The 18,337-nt window shown below is 64.3% G+C and overlaps 4 protein-coding genes across 19 annotated transcripts; 2 read left to right on the top strand and 2 right to left on the bottom strand.

The window, feature by feature from the left end:
* Positions 1-314: 314 nt before the first annotated feature.
* PCBP4 (poly(rC) binding protein 4) lies at positions 315-6,650 on the bottom strand. 13 transcript variants are annotated; one of them, XM_030500482.1, is made up of 15 exons: positions 6,366-6,526; positions 5,816-6,009; positions 5,037-5,162; positions 4,742-4,922; positions 4,433-4,456; positions 4,322-4,354; positions 3,960-4,076; positions 3,747-3,875; positions 3,370-3,498; positions 3,037-3,111; positions 2,827-2,871; positions 2,595-2,670; positions 2,187-2,239; positions 1,584-1,753; positions 315-1,245 (listed from the first exon to the last, which is right to left on the bottom strand). In XM_030500482.1, exons 4-15 carry the CDS (start codon positions 4,835-4,837, stop codon positions 930-932), a joined length of 1,263 nt encoding a protein of 420 aa, XP_030356342.1. In that variant the 5' UTR covers positions 4,838-4,922; positions 5,037-5,162; positions 5,816-6,009; positions 6,366-6,526; the 3' UTR covers positions 315-929. The 13 variants fall into 13 exon arrangements, with proteins under 13 accessions (XP_030356342.1, XP_030356345.1, XP_030356343.1 ...); XM_030500485.1 differs by having other exon boundaries at positions 4,742-4,857; XM_030500483.1 differs by having other exon boundaries at positions 5,066-5,162.
* A 1,022-nt stretch (positions 6,651-7,672) lies between these two features.
* LOC115614132 (protein ABHD14B-like) lies at positions 7,673-9,962 on the bottom strand. Of its 3 annotated transcripts, none has more exons than XM_030500475.1 (4): positions 9,272-9,962; positions 8,781-9,005; positions 8,365-8,606; positions 7,673-8,027 (listed from the first exon to the last, which is right to left on the bottom strand). In XM_030500475.1, the coding sequence occupies exons 2-4, from the start codon at positions 8,986-8,988 to the stop codon at positions 7,845-7,847; spliced, it is 633 nt and encodes a 210-aa protein (XP_030356335.1). In that variant the 5' UTR covers positions 8,989-9,005; positions 9,272-9,962; the 3' UTR covers positions 7,673-7,844. The 3 variants fall into 3 exon arrangements, with proteins under 3 accessions (XP_030356335.1, XP_030356338.1, XP_030356337.1); XM_030500478.1 differs by having other exon boundaries at positions 8,781-8,990; positions 9,272-9,302; XM_030500477.1 differs by having other exon boundaries at positions 8,781-9,017; positions 9,272-9,298.
* ABHD14A (abhydrolase domain containing 14A) lies at positions 9,545-11,689 on the top strand. The gene is made up of 4 exons (XM_030500474.2): positions 9,545-10,264; positions 10,416-10,531; positions 10,843-11,078; positions 11,344-11,689. The coding sequence occupies exons 1-4, from the start codon at positions 10,017-10,019 to the stop codon at positions 11,524-11,526; spliced, it is 783 nt and encodes a 260-aa protein (XP_030356334.1). The 5' UTR covers positions 9,545-10,016; the 3' UTR covers positions 11,527-11,689.
* A 200-nt stretch (positions 11,690-11,889) lies between these two features.
* ACY1 (aminoacylase 1) lies at positions 11,890-17,723 on the top strand. Of its 2 annotated transcripts, none has more exons than XM_030500472.1 (15): positions 11,890-11,940; positions 13,027-13,171; positions 13,804-13,868; positions 14,437-14,541; positions 14,654-14,748; positions 14,970-15,046; positions 15,289-15,378; positions 15,622-15,678; positions 15,774-15,847; positions 15,948-15,997; positions 16,193-16,337; positions 16,418-16,486; positions 16,581-16,660; positions 16,935-16,995; positions 17,104-17,723. In XM_030500472.1, the coding sequence occupies exons 2-15, from the start codon at positions 13,063-13,065 to the stop codon at positions 17,266-17,268; spliced, it is 1,242 nt and encodes a 413-aa protein (XP_030356332.1). In that variant the 5' UTR covers positions 11,890-11,940; positions 13,027-13,062; the 3' UTR covers positions 17,269-17,723. The 2 variants fall into 2 exon arrangements, with proteins under 2 accessions (XP_030356332.1, XP_030356333.1); XM_030500473.1 differs by having other exon boundaries at positions 11,899-11,940; positions 13,039-13,171; positions 17,104-17,550.
* Positions 17,724-18,337: the final 614 nt, after the last annotated feature.

Genomic DNA, 18,337 nt, shown 5'->3' with positions numbered 1-18,337 from the left:
CAAGAAAGGGGACTGGACCCTGTTGGAGGATGCTGGAGGGGTACATCACTCCCAGCCCACTACAAAGGTCCCAGGTATGGTGCTGGTTGGAGATGCCCCTGCCTCATTAATAAATGGTGGACTGCAGGAGAACTGCCCTATGGCCTCTCAAACTGCCCCATGGGGCTCCGGGAAGACCCCCAGAGAGGCTGGGGCTGAGGGCCAGCACCCCCCTGGCCACAGGGACGCCCCTCTAGCCACCACCCTGTGTCCCCAGGAGCTGGTTCTGCCCCTTGTGTTGGGGGTGTCTCCACCCTGGGTGGGGGATGTTGTTATTTGTTTTCTTGTAAATTTTATCTTTTTATTAAATCGTTTATAAGTTACAAAGGAGGAAAAAATATAGACTTATATATACAGAATTTCCAAGCCAGAAGGGACTGGCTCTTGGATGGGGTTGTTGAGAGGCGATTGCCCCGGGGTGGCCCCCCCACCAGAGCCAGGGGAAAGAGGACCCACAGAGGGGCCAGTCAGCCCCTCATCTGATGGGACCCAGCATTTGGGTGCCAGCCAGAGGGTGGGCAGGAGCAGGACAGCAGGGTGGGCAGGGCGAGGGGCAGGTGGTGGGGGTCCCACCCTGGCACAGGGCACTGGGAGAAGGGACCCCAGGCCAGCAGGGACAGCCCCCCCCCCCCCCCAAGTACCAGGGCACATGGTCCCCGTGCAGGAGAACTGGGGAGGGGAACACAGCGCTACCGGGATGGGCAGCAGGCAGCAGAGCCACCCTTTCCTCAGTGGCCATCTGCCAGGAAGACCCTTCCCCGGGAGAGGGGGAAAAGGGCTCCACCCTGGGCATGGGACACCTGGCAGGGGCTGAGGACGGGGTGGGCATCAGGGGGTGTCCCTGGCACCGGGTGGCACCCCGGCCCCCCTCGCCCACCCGCCGGCAGGGCTCAGTAGGGTGAGAACTTCTGCCGGTCAGCTTTCTTGGTGCCATTGGCTGCCGAGATCTTGGTCGTATAGGTGGTGGTGCCGCTGTTGGGACCCGCCACAGAGGATGGGGACAGCGCCAGGAAGGACACTGGCTTCAGGCCGATGAAGTTGGAGAGGGAGATGGTGTAGGGGGTGCCCAGCAGGGCTGGGGGGGTCGGGGCAATGGTGGGCAGCGCTGCACCAGAGCCCGGGGTGAGGGGCTGGTTGAAGCCCACGCCAAGGTCCATGGAGCCAGGGCCTGGCGGCACCTGGGAGGTAGATTTGGCCGTCTCTAAGCTGAGGAAGAAAAGGGGTGGTGAGGACCACAGCGACAGAGTGAGTCCCTCACCCCAACCTGCCCATTGTAGGGTGCAGGGACTGTGTGCCCCATCCCTTCTGGCACAGGTCTTCATCCTGGGCATCCTGCTGGGGAGGGCTAAAAGGCTGGGGCTCAAACGCTATGGGGTCCAGGGTCCTGCACCCAACATCTCAGGACCTCAAAGCACTGTCCAGCTCATCCTTCCTGAGGCTGCTGGGGTGGCGGTGCCCCTCCAAAGCTGCACTGGGGTGCTGGGGAAGCGCACCTAGGTTGTGATGAGGTACTACCTCATCACTTGCGATGAAGTGCAACCTACCAGGTTGTGATGAGGTACTGAGCCAGGGTGATGCTGACGGGGGACCCTGTGATGGTGATGTGCCGCTCGCCGGAGCCCTCAGTCTGGTTCCCGATCTTGATGTGGGCACCTGACATCTGCCGGATCTCGCTGATCTTGCTGCCATGCCGGCCGATGATGCAGCCGATGAGCTGAAGAGGCAAGGACTGGGGTGAGCTGGGAGCAACTGGAGGGGCCATGCCAACCAGGATGCTCCCAGGGGCTCACTGGCCACTTTCTATGTCTGGGAGGACTGGGGAAACTGAGGCAGGCACCGGGACGGCAGGGTGCTGCTTTCCTTGGGCAGACCCTGCTTTTTGATCTCACTCAAGCCCCTCTTGGCTGCATCACTGGGCTGACACATCCCAAGGCTATTCCTTGGTGTTCGCCAAGCCCTTTCCCCCTTCACGTGCCTCAGTTCCCTTCCAGCTGCTTCTGCCCCTGAAGCCTCTCCTGAGCTCTGACAGGCAAGGCAGAGCCTCCCCTGTGTGGGCCAGTGCTGGCCCCTGCAAAGTGGCTATGGGGTGGGACACATGGATGGGGACAAGCTGTGGTCCCCCTCACCATCCTGGGACACACACGTACGTCATTGGGTATGAGGAACTCCTGGGAACTGCTCTGGGAGCTGGTGTCCAGGCCTGGAGAAAGAGATAAGGATGTTAGTGGAGGATGGTGGGTCTCCAGCAGCTCTATGCCCTCACCCCAGCCCCATGCTGGGACAGTCAATGTCCCGGGGGACAAACTTGAAGGATCCCTGGGGAGAGGCATAACTTCGTGCTGGTGCTCCCTGACGGAAGGGTTGGGGGTCTCTGGTGGGTGCAGGAACCCCAGGAAATCAAGGACAGGGTCATTCAGGGGGCAGGTAGCCATGCTGGGGGGCTGGGACCAGAGAGGGTGCAGGGGACGGGGATCCCTTCATCAGGGCTAGGTGGCTGGGTGGATCAGGAGGGGCACTCCACACCCCAGCCCTGGAGGGGCACAAGAGATGCTCACCTGGCACCATGGGGGGTGCGTGGCCCAGGGAGGCAAAGGGAAGCGAGTGCCCTGAGAACTGCTGCAGTTTCGTCACCTGCGGGAAGCAGAAGTACGAGGAAGGAGGCGTTATTCCCTGTCCACTCCTGGGGCTGGATGCTGACACCCAGCACCTCCCAGGACAGGCATCCCCAGCAGGCACAGACACAGTGCCCATGGGATCAGGGATGTGCTGCCACAGGGACAGACTCACCTCTGCAGGAGAGACCCCACTGTACTGGCCCTGCATGGGGAAGCCCTGGCGGGGGAGGGAAGGGGCATCAGTGGGGGCCAGGTGGTGACCCCTGCCTCAGGCCACACCCCGGGGCAGGGAGGCCACCCCAAGCCCACTGGAGTTGCCCCTGGCTGGCAGAAGCTGAGCCCCCTGGCAATCCTGTGCCTGGGGGGGTCTGCAGCCCCTTACCTGGTTGGCAGAGAACAGGATGGTGCCCAGGGAGAGGCCAGGGTGGTAGGGGATGGTGGCCCCCTTCGGAGGTGACTGGAGAGGAAGGGAAAGAGGTGGAGGGAATGAGAGATGAGGCTGAATGTCCCCATTGACCCACGGGTCCCCCTGAACCCTCTCTGCTGCCCCCATGCTCCCAGTAAGCTAGGCACAGCCCCCAGCACCACCAAGGCAGGGTGCTCTATGGACTTCTGTGCAGAGGGATGACAGTGCCTGGGTCCAGGTGGTCATGGGAAGCCCTGGGGAGGGGGGATCAGGCAGCACATGCCCCCCTGGGCTGTGCTCGGTGGGTACCTCCAGGATGACGGTGCAGATCTGCCTCACGCACTGGATGATGGTGTCCGGCACCCCCGAGACGGTGACGGCCCGTTCGGTGGAGTTGGGCAGCAGGTCACCAGCCACCTGCACCTGTGCCCCTGAGCTCTGTGGGGGGCAAAGGGAGATGCTGGGGTCCCTCAGCCATTCCACCCCCGGGGCTCAGCACCTCACCCCCCCCCGTCCCCTCATGGGCCCCCAGGGAGCTTTGCAGGACCCGCAGGGTGATGCTCCGCTCCCGCATCACCTGCATCACCTCCCATAGCCCCTGAGGGACCATGGCAGCCCCTGTGCCAAGGGCTCTGTGCTCCCTGGAGGAAAAGGGGAGCCCACACCGAGGGCACCCACGGCCTCACCTCCCGGATCTCCCGGATCTTGGCTCCTGCCTTGCCGATGAGCGAGCCACACTGACTGGCTGGGATGACCAGGCGCAGCGTCACCGGTGCTCTGCCTGCTGTGGCCCCGTCGCTCCCTGCTCCCAGGTCCTGCGAGGAAATGGGGATGCAGTGTTGGACCCCCAGGATTCCACAGGCGTGGGGGCACCCGGTGGAAGTGTGGGGTCTGCCTACCTCCTCCAGCTTGAAGGCGATCATGGAGACGGCACGGAAGACAGCGTCGGTGGAGCCGGTGATGGTGGTGATGCGCTCGGGGCAGGACCCCTCTGAGATGGTGATGCGCGCGCTGCTCTGGGGACAGTGTCACACCCCGTCAGGGGTGGCGTGGGCCCTGTGCTCCATGGCCCCCCGCCAAGGAAGGGCTCAATGCCTGTGGATCTGGGCTTTCCCCCTCCCACCTGCAGCCTTCCTGGGAATGAAGCTGTGCTTCCCCTGGGTCCACCCAGGATTGGGGGGGACAGGGCTGGGCTAGTGGGAGCCATCAGCTGCAGGCAGGACAGCCAGCAGGACCTGGCAGCCCCCCAGAATGCCCTTACCTGCTCTCGTATCCTCTTAACAGTCTCTCCTTTCTGCAGGGAGAGGAACAGGGTGGGTGGTCAGGTCCAAGGGAGCCCAGAGCTGGCGGTGCCCTGGACCCCAAATCTTACCTTGCCGATGATGCTGCCGATCTCCTGCAAAGGCAGAGACCAGGGTGGCCCCATCAGCAGGCAGCTTCCTGCCTGCCACATCCCTCCTCTGCCCACAAGAACACAGGCAGGCCCTGCCCCATGGCCACTGGTAGCCTGGTGTCACTGGGCCATGGGAATAGCCCCTCCCCAGCTTAGGATGCGGGAAGAAACCCTTCTGGGAATGCCAGGGAAGCAACCAGGGTCTGGTGAGGACCTGGTTCTCCAGCATGGTCCCCCACCCTGGGCACTGCTGACCCCCCGAGCAGACCCAAGCCTCCCCGCTGTTACCTTGCCATGCATGAGCATGCGGAGGGTCAGGGTGATGCTGAGCTCTGTCTCCTCGGGGCTACCACCAAGGCTGCTGGCTCCATCTGGCGATGCCATGGCGGGAGGGCGAGCTGAGCCTGCAGGACACGGCGGTCTCCAGAAAGGGGGCAGGCCCCAGCTACCCCTCCCCTAAATCTGCAGCCTGAAAAGCATCCAAGGCTGGGAAGCAGGGAAACTGAGGCAGGGCAGTGCTGTGCCCTCCTCCAGCAGGGGAGGCTTGCATGGCCCCATGGTACCCCATTGGCACCCCGCACACCTTTTGGGAGCTCCCCAAAAGGGACTCACTGCTGTGTGTCTGCCTGAGCCTGCGGGCAGCTGCCTTCAACCTGGCCCACACACGGCCTGGGCTGGAGCTGCCACTGCGCCTGCAGGAAGCCAGGAGCTGGATGGATAATGGGAGAGAAGGGGGATGCTGTGGGGTGGGGTTCGGTTTGCAGATGCTTGCTGGGGTGGTGGCACACAGGGCAGGGGGAGCAGAGGTGGCCTGGGTCATCTCACGGGCCATGCAAGCCTTCCTCTTCCTCCTCCTCCCTTCTCCTTCCCATGCGTAAAGCCCCAGGGGAAACTGAGGCAACCTCCCTGATGGGGACCCTGAACCCAGTGCCTGAACGGTGTGATGCCAACACATGATGCCGCTGCACCCTGTCCCCCCCCCGAGCACCCCATGGCCACCCCCGGCCCCTGTGCCCTGTGCCCGGGGGTGGCCGCGGCCCCGGGTGCTGGCCCAGAGGACAATTGCCGTGTGTTCGGGCAGGGGTGGGCGGCTGCGGCACCGCTGGCTCCCGGCGGGCCAGGCGATGCCAAGCGGCTTGGAAACAAAGCACCCATGTTGGGGCTGGGGCCGTGTCTGCGGGCACGGCGCGGGGGGGGGAGGGCGGTTATTTTAGGTGCTGGCAGGACTCGCCGCCGCTACGGCACATCTCCTGCATCAGGGTGATGGGGGCGGGGGGCAGGTTGGTCACTCCGCACCCCTGAAGTGCCACGGTTTGCACCCCCCGAGGTGGTTTGGATGCTGCATCTATATCCCCCCTTTACCGGCAGCTGGGAAATGGCTGGGAAAGGGGAATATTCCTGTTCCCGATGGAAGGGAGGCTGAGATGGGGTGTGTTGGGGGGTGTACGCCCCTGTAATCTGCCTCCCCGCAGCCTAGCGTGGTGCCCGCAGAGGCGGGCAGCCTCCGGTGTCCCCCGAACCGCCGGGATGAACAGCAGCGGGGACAAAAGATCCTGCTGGGAAGAGAAAGACGAGGCTGGCAGTGGGGCAGGGGGGAGGCAGCAGGGCCATGGGTGCCCCCCACGGCCACAGGCAATGTGGGGGCTCCGCGGGCAGGGGGGTGCTGTCCCCCAGGTGAGCCATGGCAGGGACGCCAAAGACCGTGGGTGATGGGCACAGGCCACCTGCCCCGGCTGGCGTCAGGACAGCCACAGGCTGGGCACCGCCCGTCCTTTGGGGCACCTTCGGGTTGCAAAGGGAGGTTAGGGGTGGGGGGACACACAGGAGGAAGCCCCCAGCCCGTCCCAGGGGGATCCTCCCTCCGCACGCCCCCCCGGCCACCCCGAGCCCCCCGGGCCTGGCGGGTGGGTACCTTTCCGTGCGCCTCGTCCCTCCGCCGCCGGCCACCCCGCTCAGTGCCACATTGTCCCCGGCGGCGCCCAGTGGCACCCGGGACAGGAACAATGAGCCGCTTGACAGGCCAGGGCCAGGCTGGCAGCCCCGGCCCCCACCCCGGTCCACGCCGGGGCCCCCCTCGCTCTTCCCCTCTCCCACATCCCTCCCTCCGGGATCCTATTACAGCGGATAAGAGACACTAAAAGGAACAATGCACCCTGGGTAAGGCCATCTGCCACCGCTGGGGACATTCCTTCCCCCCCCCCCCCCCCCGGCCCCCCCTTTGGCTCACACATCACCCCTCTTTGTAATTGCGTGGTTTTTTTTCCTGGAAGCCGATCAGCTGGCAGGGATCGAGGGCTCAAGGACACCGGAGCGGGCAGGGACAGGGCAGCTGGCACCCCAGGGCCCTCCAGCACCGGGGGGAGTGCTTGGAGGGCTGGAAGCACCCCTGTATGGGAGGCCGGGCTCCCACAGGGGAGCCGGGTGGTGGGTAAGGGATGCTCCAGACAGAGCTCCTCCCTGGACCGGCTCCTGGACCCTGGCACTGCCCTGTGTCCCCCCCCGGCATCCTGCGCCCACAGACAAGTGCCCCCCCGCCCCGTTACCTCCCCCACTAAATCCTCCTGGGCCCTGGCGTAAGCAGCTAAAGCCCAGGCAGGCTTGGGGAAGGGGGGGCACTGGGGGGCACCCCACTGCCGGCTCCATCTGTGTCCCCAAGTGCCCAGTGCAACAGCACCAAAGTGGGGGGAAGGCAGGTGGTGGGCAGGGGGCTTGTCCCCCTCTCTGTCCAGCCAGATGTCTGTCAGGCCTCCTTGCCTGCCCCTTCATCTGTTCATGGCAGCCACTTGCTCAGTAAATTGCCCCCCGCCTCCCTGGGGCACTGGGCAGGAGCCTGCGGGGCTGGCAGCTCTCTTTTAAGCCCCTGTGGATTACACCAGGAAGGGTGGGAGGAGGAAGAGGAGGATGAAGAGGAGGCCGGCAGGCTGGGGACACGGGTGCCACCACACTGGGGGACATACCTGTTCCTGAACACAGCCCCAGGGCTCCCCGGCACCCTCTGAGGCTCCTGGAGGCCCTGCCAGAAGTGATGGGTGGGCTCCAGCAGCCTCACAGCCAGCACTCACCCACAGGGAAATGCTCCTCAAACATCCTGTCCCTCAGTGGCCACATCTCCCCCGCTGTCAACCCTCAAATGGGCATGGGATTGTGGCCGTGGAGGAGGTGGGGATCAGGGAAGGAGGCAGGGAGGGTGGAAGAAAGCAGGAGAAAGGTGGCAGGAAAGTGGTGGCAGAGCTCAGGGCTTTATTTGGTCCCAAGGGAGGTGGTGGCATGGCGTGGACCCAGCATGGTGCGGCAGGGCTGGGTTGGCACACGGGTGCGTGTGCAAGAGGAGGGGTGGGAGGGCTGGTCACATCCCCCTGCCCCATGGGCCCCTCCATACAGCCTGTCCTGCTCACTCCAGCTGCTGCAAGAAGGCCAGGAGCCCGCGGTGCCACTCATCGGGCTTGTCGAGGTAGCAGGGGTGCCCAGCGCCCTGCAGCACCAGCACCTGGTGCTTGGGGAGGTGCTGCAGGTTGTTCAGGCTGGTCCGCCCCAGCTCCACATCCTGGTCCCCATACACGATCAGCGTGGGGGTCTGCAGAGGGGGAACACACCCTGAGCTTGGCAACAGCACCCAGGCACCTGCTTCTCCTGACCGGGGACACCCTGGTGCAGGAAATGGAGGGGAGACACTTACCCTTCTCCCCCACCCACCATGACAAGGAGAAACTGAGGCTTAGACTCCTGGGTCTCCTAATGCCCCTTCTTTCCCTCCTTGCTATTCATGGTCATGCTAGTTCATCAGCATGTTCCCCTTTTCTGGTGGCAACAAGGCCAGTTTGGTCTTTCTCCTCCCTATCCTGGTTCCAGAGTCCCCTCCCCACCACTCCCTCCCAGTCCCCAACCTCTCTCAATGTCCTTCCAGGCCATACTTTGATCTGGGCGTACTGCTCCGCAGTGAATTTCTCGGTGCAGATGGGTGCCACAGGCACATATGCCTTGAGCAGGTGATTGCACTGGAAGAGGAAGGGCAGGGAGTACATGCCGCTGAGCGATGGGCTGATGACCACGGCCGGACCCAGGCACAGAGCCTCCGAAACAGCTTTCAGGAAAACCCCCGGCGCCAGCTGACCCACGGGCGCTGGGGCTACAGCATCCTTCGAGCGGCCCAGCCCTGAGCCGTGGGAGACAGAAGTTGCTCTGTCACTGTCCCAACCGCCTAGTGACCAGGAGAAGCCAGCACAGCGGGACGCCGGGGTTGCCATCCTGGCACCGCAAACCCGAGCGGCTGTATCGACTCCCCCTGGCTCCCACCTCGCTCCAGCCTGTGCTCACCACTGCGGCTTACCCGGCAGGTCGATAGCCACAGCTCGGTAGCCGTTTTCGGCCAGCGCGGCAAGCGTCTGCAGCTGAAGCCAGGTGTCGGAGGAGAAGCGAATGCCGTGCAGCAGCAGCACCGGCAGCCTCGGTGCCTGCTGGGCCGGCTCAGCTTCGCGGTAGAAGAGGGTTTGGCCTTCCACTGTGATGGTGCTTTCGGTGAGCCGCGGGGCTGCCATGCCTGGGGTCGGGACGGCTGTTGGAGGGGTTGAGGAGTGAAAACGCGCAGAGGCATGCCTAGCAGGAAGGGCGACGGGCCTCGTCCCGATGTCGAGGGCCAGCGGTGGTGGGAAGGCAGGGGCTGTGGCGCTGGCACTGGGACCAGGGGGTTACCCTGGCATCACCCTCTTTCTGGGGGACCCCAGCAGGGTCTGGCACCGGGGTGGGTGCGCGGGGCCGCTCGCTCACGGGCCCGGCTCCTGCCTCAGTTTCCCCGCCCAGCGCTGGGCCGGCGGCTCTTACCTGCTCCTCCGCCCCCAGCGCCGGCCGCCGCTCGCCTCCCGCTCCCCGCCGTGCCCCGGGGCTGGGGGTGCCGCGCCCCGGGTCCAAAGGGCGGCGGAGCGGAGCGGGGGGGAGCAGCGGCCCCGCTCCGCCGAGCCGAACCGTAGCCGAACTCCGTCGACCCCTAGCCGAGCTCTTGCCGAGCAGAGCCGAGTCCAGCCGAGAGCCCTACCCGAGCTCTGCTGAGCCAGCCGAGTTTTGCCGAGCCCTAGCCAAGCCAGCCGAACGCTGCCGAGCGCCGCCGAGCCCTTGCCGAACCAAGCCGAGCTCTACCCGAGCTCTGCCGAGCCCTACCCGAGCCCCGTCAAGCCGGGGCTCCTCTCCTGGCACCAGCCGTTCTTCCCCCGAGGCCCGGCCCGGTGTGGCCGTGCCGCGGGGCCGGTGCGGCGGGCGCGGCCCCGGCGGACAGCCCTCGGGGCCTGCAGCGTTGCGGCCTCCCGCCAGGCGGAGCCTGGGGCCGCCGGCGCGGCGCCGTGAGGGCCGGGGCCGGGGGAGCCGCATGTCCCGGCTGGACCTGAGGGGCGGCAGGGGCGGCGGCCGGAGCCAGCGGCGGCTCGGGAGGCCGGGGTCGAGCGGGGCTGCCAGCGCCGGGCGGGGGAGGCGCAGGCCGGGCCGGAGCTGAGGAGAGCGCCGCGGACTGAGGCCTACCCCCCGCAGCGGTGGGGTTTGGGGCTCCCGCCCCCTGGCGGCCGTTTTCCTTCTCCAGATGCCGCTCACCCGCAGCCGCCTGGGGCTGCTGGTCCTCGCGGTGCTCTTCACCTTCCTCCTCTACCTCCTGCTGCCGGCCGCCCAGCACGAGCAGCGCTCGGCGGGGACCCGGCCTGACGAGGGGCCGCGGGACTGGCGGGTGGCCAGCGCCATCGCACGGACGGGAATGGCTGCGGGGGAGCCCCCCGTCTTCTACAGGGAGGTTTCTGCCCGGCCCCAGGGCAGCGGCACTGCCGGCCCCGGGAGGTGGGTCAGCCGGAGGCTCCGGTGCCAGCGCCGGAGGAAGGTGGGGGGTGACAGGCCCTGGAATCAGTCTGCACCAGCCCTCATGGCTGCTGGATGTCTACAGGCATGGCAGCTTCCCTGAACCCCTTCCCGCCTGTCTTCCCCACCTCAGGCCCGATGTCCTGTTCCTGCATGGCCAGGCGTTCACCTCCAAGACGTGGGAAGCCTTGGGCACACTGGCGCTCCTTGCTGGAGAAGGCTACCGTGCGGTCGCAATAGATCTGCCTGGTAGGACCATGGCACTGCGCTTGAGCTGATCCCTCTGGACAGCTCTGGTCCCTCACCTCAGCCACTGCTGGGCTCTGGACCTCTTTATGCTAGCGGTGGTCCCTGGGCAGTGTGCCGGGGCATTGGCCACCCAAGCCTCTTGGCTGGGGCTGGCTCAGGCCAGCTGGCATGTGGCTGTGGCTGTAGAACCATTGTAGCTTGATCAGGTGCCCATTTTTCGCCAAGCCAGCTGAGCCCTGGGGGAAGAGACCATTGCAGGCTGCATAATCCCCCCTGCCCTCGCCCACCCCATGCTCTCTGCCCCATGCCAGGCTATGGGGATTCACCTCCAGCGGAGACAGTGGCCATGGCGCAGGGCCGGGTGGCTTTCCTGGACCACGTCCTCCAGGAGCTGGGCATGCAGAGGCCCGTTCTCATCAGCCCCTCCATGAGCGGCCGCTTTGCCCTCCCCTTCCTCCTGGCACAAGGGGACCGGCTGGCTGGCTTTGTGCCCATTGCGCCCGTGGGCACCAAGGACTACACTGAGGAGCAGTACCAGCGGGTCCAGGTGAGGCGGGTTATGGGGCTGCTGGGGGGTCCCTGTGTGCTGGCAAGCCTCGTGGGCCAGCAGGCTGGAGGGTGGCATGGAGGGTGGCCCTGTTTTGGGGTGACTGAGGGGGACCTGTGCCCACCCAGCTCATGGGGGACGTAGTTATTGCACCCTTGGCTTTGTAGCCCCATATGGTGACAGATGGAGGTGGGCACAGCCCAGGGGAAGCGTGATGGCCAATTCCCCCTCTGACCCCTCTGGTTTTCTCTCCTCCCTTACCAAGACACCCACCCTGATCCTGTACGGTGACCGTGATACAAGGCTGGGTTCCCAGGCCCTGCAGAGCCTCCGGCACCTCCCTGGGCACCGTGTGGCCGTGGTGCCCGATGCTGGCCATGCCTGCTACCTGGACAAGCCGGAGGACTTCCACCGGGCCCTGCTGGGCTTCCTGCGCCAGCTGAAGTGAGCATTGCCTCTTTCCCTGCCGAATGGAGGACTGGGACGCACAGGGGGGGTCTGTTCTCTTTTGGGGTGTCCCCAGGGTGGCAGGAGACAACGACTAAGAGTTTCCTTTGCTGGCAGGAGAGGGTGTTGTCTGTCAGGAGGCCAATAAACTGATGCTGCTCTGGTTTCTGCGTGTGTCTCCAACCGCCGCGGGACTCCAGCCCCATCTCTCTTCCTGCAGTGTGGGACAGCACGCTGCACTGCCGCCCCCCTCCCTGCCCCCCACCTTCAGCCCATCCGGTGCCCCCGCTCCTCCCCTGCCCGCCTCCTGCCCGCCTCCTGCCCGCTGCCAGTCGCGGGGCGGAGCGGAGCGGGGCCGAGCGGGCGGAGCGTGGCCGGGGCGGGCCGAACTAGCGCCGGCGGCAGCAGCGCGGAGGTAGGGCGGGGGCGGGCGGGGGTCCGGGGAGCGGGGTCGGGCCAGCAGCGCCCGGCAGCCCGCGGGGGGCTGCCCCGGTGCCTTCGTCCCCCCTAAACCCGCGCCCCTCGCCACGGTACCCCGCACCCCCACGTACCTGCTTGCACCTTAACCACGGTACCCTGCACCCCTCCTGCACCCCCTCACCACGGTACTCTGCACCCCCTAACCACGGTACTCTGCACCCCCCCATACACCCTCATACCCCTAATCATGGTATCTTGCATCCCCTGTACCCCCAGCCACGGTATCCAGCACCCCTCTGCTCTCTTGCTTGTGCTACTCCTGCACCCCAATAATGCAACTGCTGCATCCCAACCCATGCAGACCTTGAACCCCTAACCATGGTACTCTGCACACCCCCGTACCCCTAACCACGGTGTGCTGTCCCCCCTGCTTCCCCATCTTCCACTCCCTTAACCACAGCACGCCTGCACCCCTGCCCATGGTACCCCATACTCCCACAACTCTAACCATGGTGCCCCTGCACCCCAATTCAGTACCCCTGCAGCCCTCTGCACCCCTAACCATGATCCCCTGCACCCCTACTCCCGTACTCCCCCGGTGTCTGCCATCACCCCTCCTGCTGTACCCTCACATGCCCCTAAGCACCTCACATCCTCCTGCTCCTCCTGCTGCCCAGCACCCCTTGAACACCCAGCAGCCTGTCACCCTCCTGTACTTCTGTAGCCCCCAGCCCCTCTGTCCTCTGTAAGCACTTGATCCCCCTTCACCACCCCATTTCCCTGCATCCCCAGCATCTTTCCTTGCACCTCTCCTGTACCCCCTAAGCATGTAGTGTCTCTCTTTCCTTGCCTGCACCTGCCCCGGCACTGTGGGGCAGGAACATGTGCTTTGGAGGGAGAATGAAAGGACACATTTGGGGCATCCTGCCTCCATACCCAAGTAGGGGGGGATTTCTCCCATGGAGGTGGCATCCCAGGACTCGTACTGGGGAGACCTTTGTCCTGTCCCACTCCGGTTTCTGTGACAACCGAGTTTGCCGTGGACTTTGGAGGGGCCGGTGGGTGATTAACCATCTTGCAGCTCTTCCCCCAGAGCTTTGCAGCCTCTGTCCCTGCCATGGCACCCGGGAAGCCTGGGAAGAGTGCAGGGGCCTCAGAGGACCCCTCGGTTACGCTTTTCCGGGAGTACCTGAGGATTGACACTGTGCACCCCAAACCTGACTATGGTGAGGATGGGGGGGGTGGGGACAGTAGTGGGAGAACCGTGTGGGGATCCGGCAATGTGGCTTTATGGCTCCGGTCTTTGGACCCAGGTGCTTAAATCCTGTGCCAGGGCTGTTTTGATTGTGGTGTTAAAGAGCAATCACCTTTGCGCCTTGTCTCTGCTGGTGGCTTTGGTTAGGGCAGGGTCGTCTTGAGTGCTCCCAGAGCTGCTGTTCACCTCCCCCAGCCCCGTGCCCCAGGGTCCCCCCTTTCCATGCTGCCCTGGCTGTGGGACAGATGCATTAACGCCCTGCTGATGTCCTTCCATTAACATTTCCATCCTCCCACTGAGGTACATCGAGATTGTTTTATTGGTGAGGAGCTCCCAAACACCTATGGAGGATCATCCCCTCTGACCTCACCCCTTTCAATTTTTATTTTTTCACATTCCCCTTGTCCGTGCCCAAAGGGACGATGATGAGACACTCCTGTCCCTGCTCCCAGCCACCTCTTGTGCCCAGGACCTCCATCACCTGCCCTTTCTGGTCACCTTTTTCCTTGGCCTTGGAAGCCCAGAGAGCCTTGAGGTCCCCGGGGTGCAATGAGAGGGGAGGGAGATCCCAACGTAACTCCAGGCATCCCCGCTCCTCCCTAGATGCAGCTGTCCGGTTTCTGGAGCGCATCGGCACTGACTTGGGCTTGGCCTGCCAGAAAGTGGAGGTGAGCAAGGCGAGGAGCAGCCCCCAGTCCGTCCGCCCGCCCATCCATCCATCCATCCATCCATCCATCCATCCATCCATCCCCAAAACCTTAGTGACCAGGCTGTTCCTGCATGCTGCCTGGAGCTGGGCAGGAGTGAATCGCCTCTGCCTGTAATCCTAAAATGACCTGAGCCCTTCCTTAAGCCCATATTCATCTGGTCGCTGCTGACCTGTGCAGCTGCCCATGCTATCATTAGCCAGGGACCTGGCAGGGTCTTGTTGGCTGCTCTGTCCTTCCTGCTGGGCACTGACTGACCCAGGGAACTCCTGGGCTCTGGGGGAAGACGCTGGTTTGTCTCCTCTCCTCCATCTGAACGGCAGCCAGGTCTTGTGCCTGCTGCTGGGCCCTGTATGGCTGCGGGGGGGGGGTGGAGGCATGCCTGTGCCTGCTGCGTGCCCTATCCCAGCAGAGAAAGGGGTGACCTGCCAGGTGGTATCAAGAAAACGCTTCCCAGGATGATGCTTTTCGGCTCCAGCTCCTCTGTCCCCACCCCGGACCCTGGTGACATCCTGCCCTCGCCCCACAGGTGTGCCAAGGCCATGTGGTGCTGGTCCTGACCTGGCTGGGCACGAACCCCCGCCTGCGCTCTGTCCTCCTCAACTCACACACCGATGTCGTGCCCGTCTTCGAGGTGCTGGGACGGGGGAGGCATGGGATGGGCATGGTGGGGAGGACTGGCTGCAGGAGAATGGGAGTTGGTGCCTGCTGTGTCCCTGTGCCATCACAGCTGCTCTTCCCCACAGGAGCACTGGACCTACCCACCCTTCGAGGCTGTTAAGGATTCTCAAGGCAACATCTATGCCCGGGGTGCCCAGGACATGAAGTGTGTCTCCATCCAGTGAGTGGAGGGCTCTGTGCCCACCGGGTGGGCATGGTGGTGGAGGCGCCTCTGATAGGTGCAGGACATGATGCCACCATCCCCAGGGTCCCCCAGGGGCTGAGGACCATCCCCAGTGGTCCTCAGCAGGGGCTGAGGGTGCCATTGATCCCCCCTGGGGTGGCTCTGAGCACACCAGCCCCTCTCTTGAATGATGATCTGGCACCGCCTTCACCCTGCAGGTACCTTGAGGCCATCCGGAGGCTGAAGGCGGAGGGAAAGAGTTTTGCCCGCACCATCCACCTCACCTTTGTGCCTGGTGAGTTTCCAGGGTGCCCCCTCTTAGGGGGACAGAAGGGGCTGGCAGCTGGGTGATGCGCTGGAGTTCCCTGACAGCCTCTCCAGATTTTGAGCTCCTCTAGCTCAGGGCTGGAGGGGTTTCCATGTCCGAGGACATTGGGTGCACTGGTGGCACCCAGGCTGGTGTAGAAGGAGGACTGGGGGGGTGGTGGGCCGGGGGACACCCCGGTTCTTTCCTCCACACCAGGCTCTCCCCCGCAGATGAGGAGGTGGGTGGACACAAGGGCATGGAGATGTTTGTGCAGCGCCCCGAGTTCAAAGCACTCAACGTGGGATTCGCCCTGGATGAGGGTGAGTGGTGGTAGGGCTGGCATGGGGACGTGTCTCCGCATGGCACACACCCCTTTGCCTGTTGGCATCAATCCCTGGACACTGGCACCTGGCACGGCTTCCAGGGACCGCCCTGGGGGCTCCTTCCCCGGCAGTGACCAAGATGGTGACAGCCTGGAGGGGAAATGCTGCCAGGGCAGAGCAGAGGGGGGCACATCACGGCACCTCTGTGCCACACTGACACCCTGTCTGTGCCCACCACAGGCCTGGCCAGCCCCTCTGACACCTTCAGTGTCTTCTATGGCGAGAAGAGCCCGTGGTGTGAGTAACCACATGCCCACTCCCCCATCCTGGGTGCTGGGACACTGGTGCCACCCGGGCTTTCTGCTCAATGCCTTCTCCCCCTGCTGCCACAGGGATAAAAGTGAAGTGCATGGGCAGCCCCGGGCATGGGTCCCGCTTCATCAGCAACACAGCGGCTGAGAAGTTGGTAAGAGAGGGGGTGCAGCCTGTGCACCCCCCTGCCTGCCCTGGGGCTGTCAGGTGCCTGTCATGGGGCCAGTCCTCACTGGCTGCCCTTCCCTCCCCAGCACAAAGTCATCAGCTCCTTCCTGGCCTTCAGGGAGAGCGAGAAGCAGAGGTAGGAGATGGGCAGCAGGATGACTGTGGCTTCAGTTTGGTCCCTGAAGGGGGTCCTTGGGTTCCCGAGCCAGGCTCTGGTCCGGCACTACCACCACGTGCCTCGGTTTCCCTGTTTGGGGCTGGCAGTGGGGTGGGGGAGCGCTTCTCCTCCTCCTCAGGTGGCAGAGGGTGACTCTCCCTTGCGTCCCCCGAGGCTCAAGTCCGACTCAAGCCTGACCCTAGGGGACGTCACCTCGCTCAACCTGACCATGCTGGAGGGGGGCGTCTCTTTCAATGTGGTGCCCTCCGAGATGGCGGCCGGCTTTGACATCCGCATCCCACCCACCGTGGATCTGAAGGTGGGCACCACACCAATCCCACCGTCTGGGAGCGGGTTGGGGATACCTTGCTCACACCCCTCCTCTGGTGTCTGCCTCAGGCCTTCGAGGAGCAGGTGGCCGCGTGGTGCCGGGATGCTGGGGATGGTGTCACCTATGAGTTTCTCCAGGTGAGGGGGTCTCAGCTAGCCGGGTGCATTGTGCCCATCCCTCTCCTGCCACGTGCCCACCCTCTGCCCCTCACCTGCCCTCTCCCTCCATCAGAAATGCATGGACCAACACATTACCTCCACCGAGGAGTCAAACCTGTGGTGGAAAGCCTTCAGCGGGGTCTGCAGGGACATGTGAGTAGTATCCCCAGGAGAGGTAGGACCCTGGTGGGGACATCCTCTAGTGGGAGCCAGGTGGTCCCCAGGGGTCTCTGGGGTCATGGCAGGGGTTGGGAGGGGGTGATCTGTGCTGTGCCAAGGCATCTCCCTGTGCCCCCCTGAAAGGGATGGGACTGAGTGTCCTGCAGGGTCTGACCTTCCTGGCACGGTCTCTTTGCCTGTGGGGTGGCAGGGGGACAGGAGACCTGGCTGCCCCTGCGCCCATGCTGACAAGGGTCTTGCTTGCCAGGAAGCTGCAGCTCAAGCTTGAGATCTTCCCAGCTGCCACCGACAGCCGCTACATCCGAGCGGTGAGTGCGATGCCAGCCCACCCGTGGGTCCCAACACTGGGGTGAGACCTGACGCTAAAGGCAGAAGCCCAGCCCAGCCCCGGCCTTACCCTGTACCCTCATCCCCAGGCAGGACACCCTGCTATCGGCTTCTCGCCCATGAACCGCACCCCAGTGCTGCTCCATGACCACAACGAGTTCCTCAATGAGCAGGTCTTCCTGTGGGGCATTGAGATCTATGCCCGCCTCCTGCCCGCCCTGGCATCGGTGCCCCCGCTGCCCACCGAGGGCTGAGCACCCTGGCAAGGGGTGGGATGGGGGTGCCAGCAGTGGGACACAAGGCTTTAAAAGGGGGCAGGGGGTGGGCACAGCAGATGCCTGCTAGTGTGCCAGGGACACAGATGGCATCATGCCACATGGCTGTGCTCAGTGCTGGCCCAATGGTGATGCCTGTGCCGAGCATCCTGGCTGTGTCCTCGAAATCCAGGTCCCAGCCACCCTCCTGGGGGTTATGGCCCCCTTGCCCAGGTGCCATTAGAACCTTCTGCCCAGTGCCTCCTGCCTTTCCTGGTCTCAGTGATGCCATCCTGTCCCTTTGCCACCTCTGTCTGCACTAGCTCTGGGGTAAGGGGCTCTCCAGCGCCTGGCTCTGCCTGCCCGTGCCTTGTCCTGTTCCCTGTCCATTTGCCAGGGGAGCTGGGGCCAGTGCTGCTCCTCAAGTCAATAAATCTCCTTGGTAAGCACGGCCAGGAGCAGGGGTCTGTCTGTCTGTCCGTGGCACTGCCTGTGGGGTCTCGGGGAACCCAGGCACAGCAGATTTCCAGTGGGGTCTGCTGAGTGCTCCCTGCTCCCCTGGGATTGTTGGGCTGGGGGATGGGGTTGCAGGCAGGATCCTGCCTGGGCAGGCTGTGGGGCTGCCTCAGGGTACTGGGGGATGCAGGAGCAGCTGGTGGTGCTGGGTTCATCCTGCTCCTTCCCTTCCATTAGCTCCTGCTGCCGTGCTGCTCCCCCAAACCCTTGGGCCTGGGCAGGCAGCATGCAGGTCCAGGCAGAAAGCCTGTGCTTATCTGCCAGAGCTGCTGCAGGCTACATCTCCTCCTTGCTCTTTCTGAGCTCCACACAGCTCCCAGTACCCAGAGATGCTGGATCTGTCCTGGAGCCACGCTGCTCCCCAGGGAAACCAGGGCAATGGCCAGCCCAGGGCTTGTTGAGCTGATTTGAGGTGGTTTTACTCTGGATTGCAGAGCTACTCCATTACAAAAGTGGCAGTGTTGCGTGTGCCGTGGGGTGCTGTGGGGTCCTGCTTGCTGGCTGGATCCCTACTCAGGGTGCAGATGAGCACCCTTGCAGGCAGACAGTAGTG

Source organism: Strigops habroptila, chromosome 11 (assembly GCF_004027225.2).
Source record: "Strigops habroptila isolate Jane chromosome 11, bStrHab1.2.pri, whole genome shotgun sequence".
In the NCBI taxonomy this organism is placed as follows: Eukaryota; Metazoa; Chordata; class Aves; order Psittaciformes; family Psittacidae; genus Strigops; species Strigops habroptila.
The sequence above is the reverse complement of the archived record's forward strand: the minus strand, read 5'-3'. Positions and strand labels throughout refer to the sequence as shown.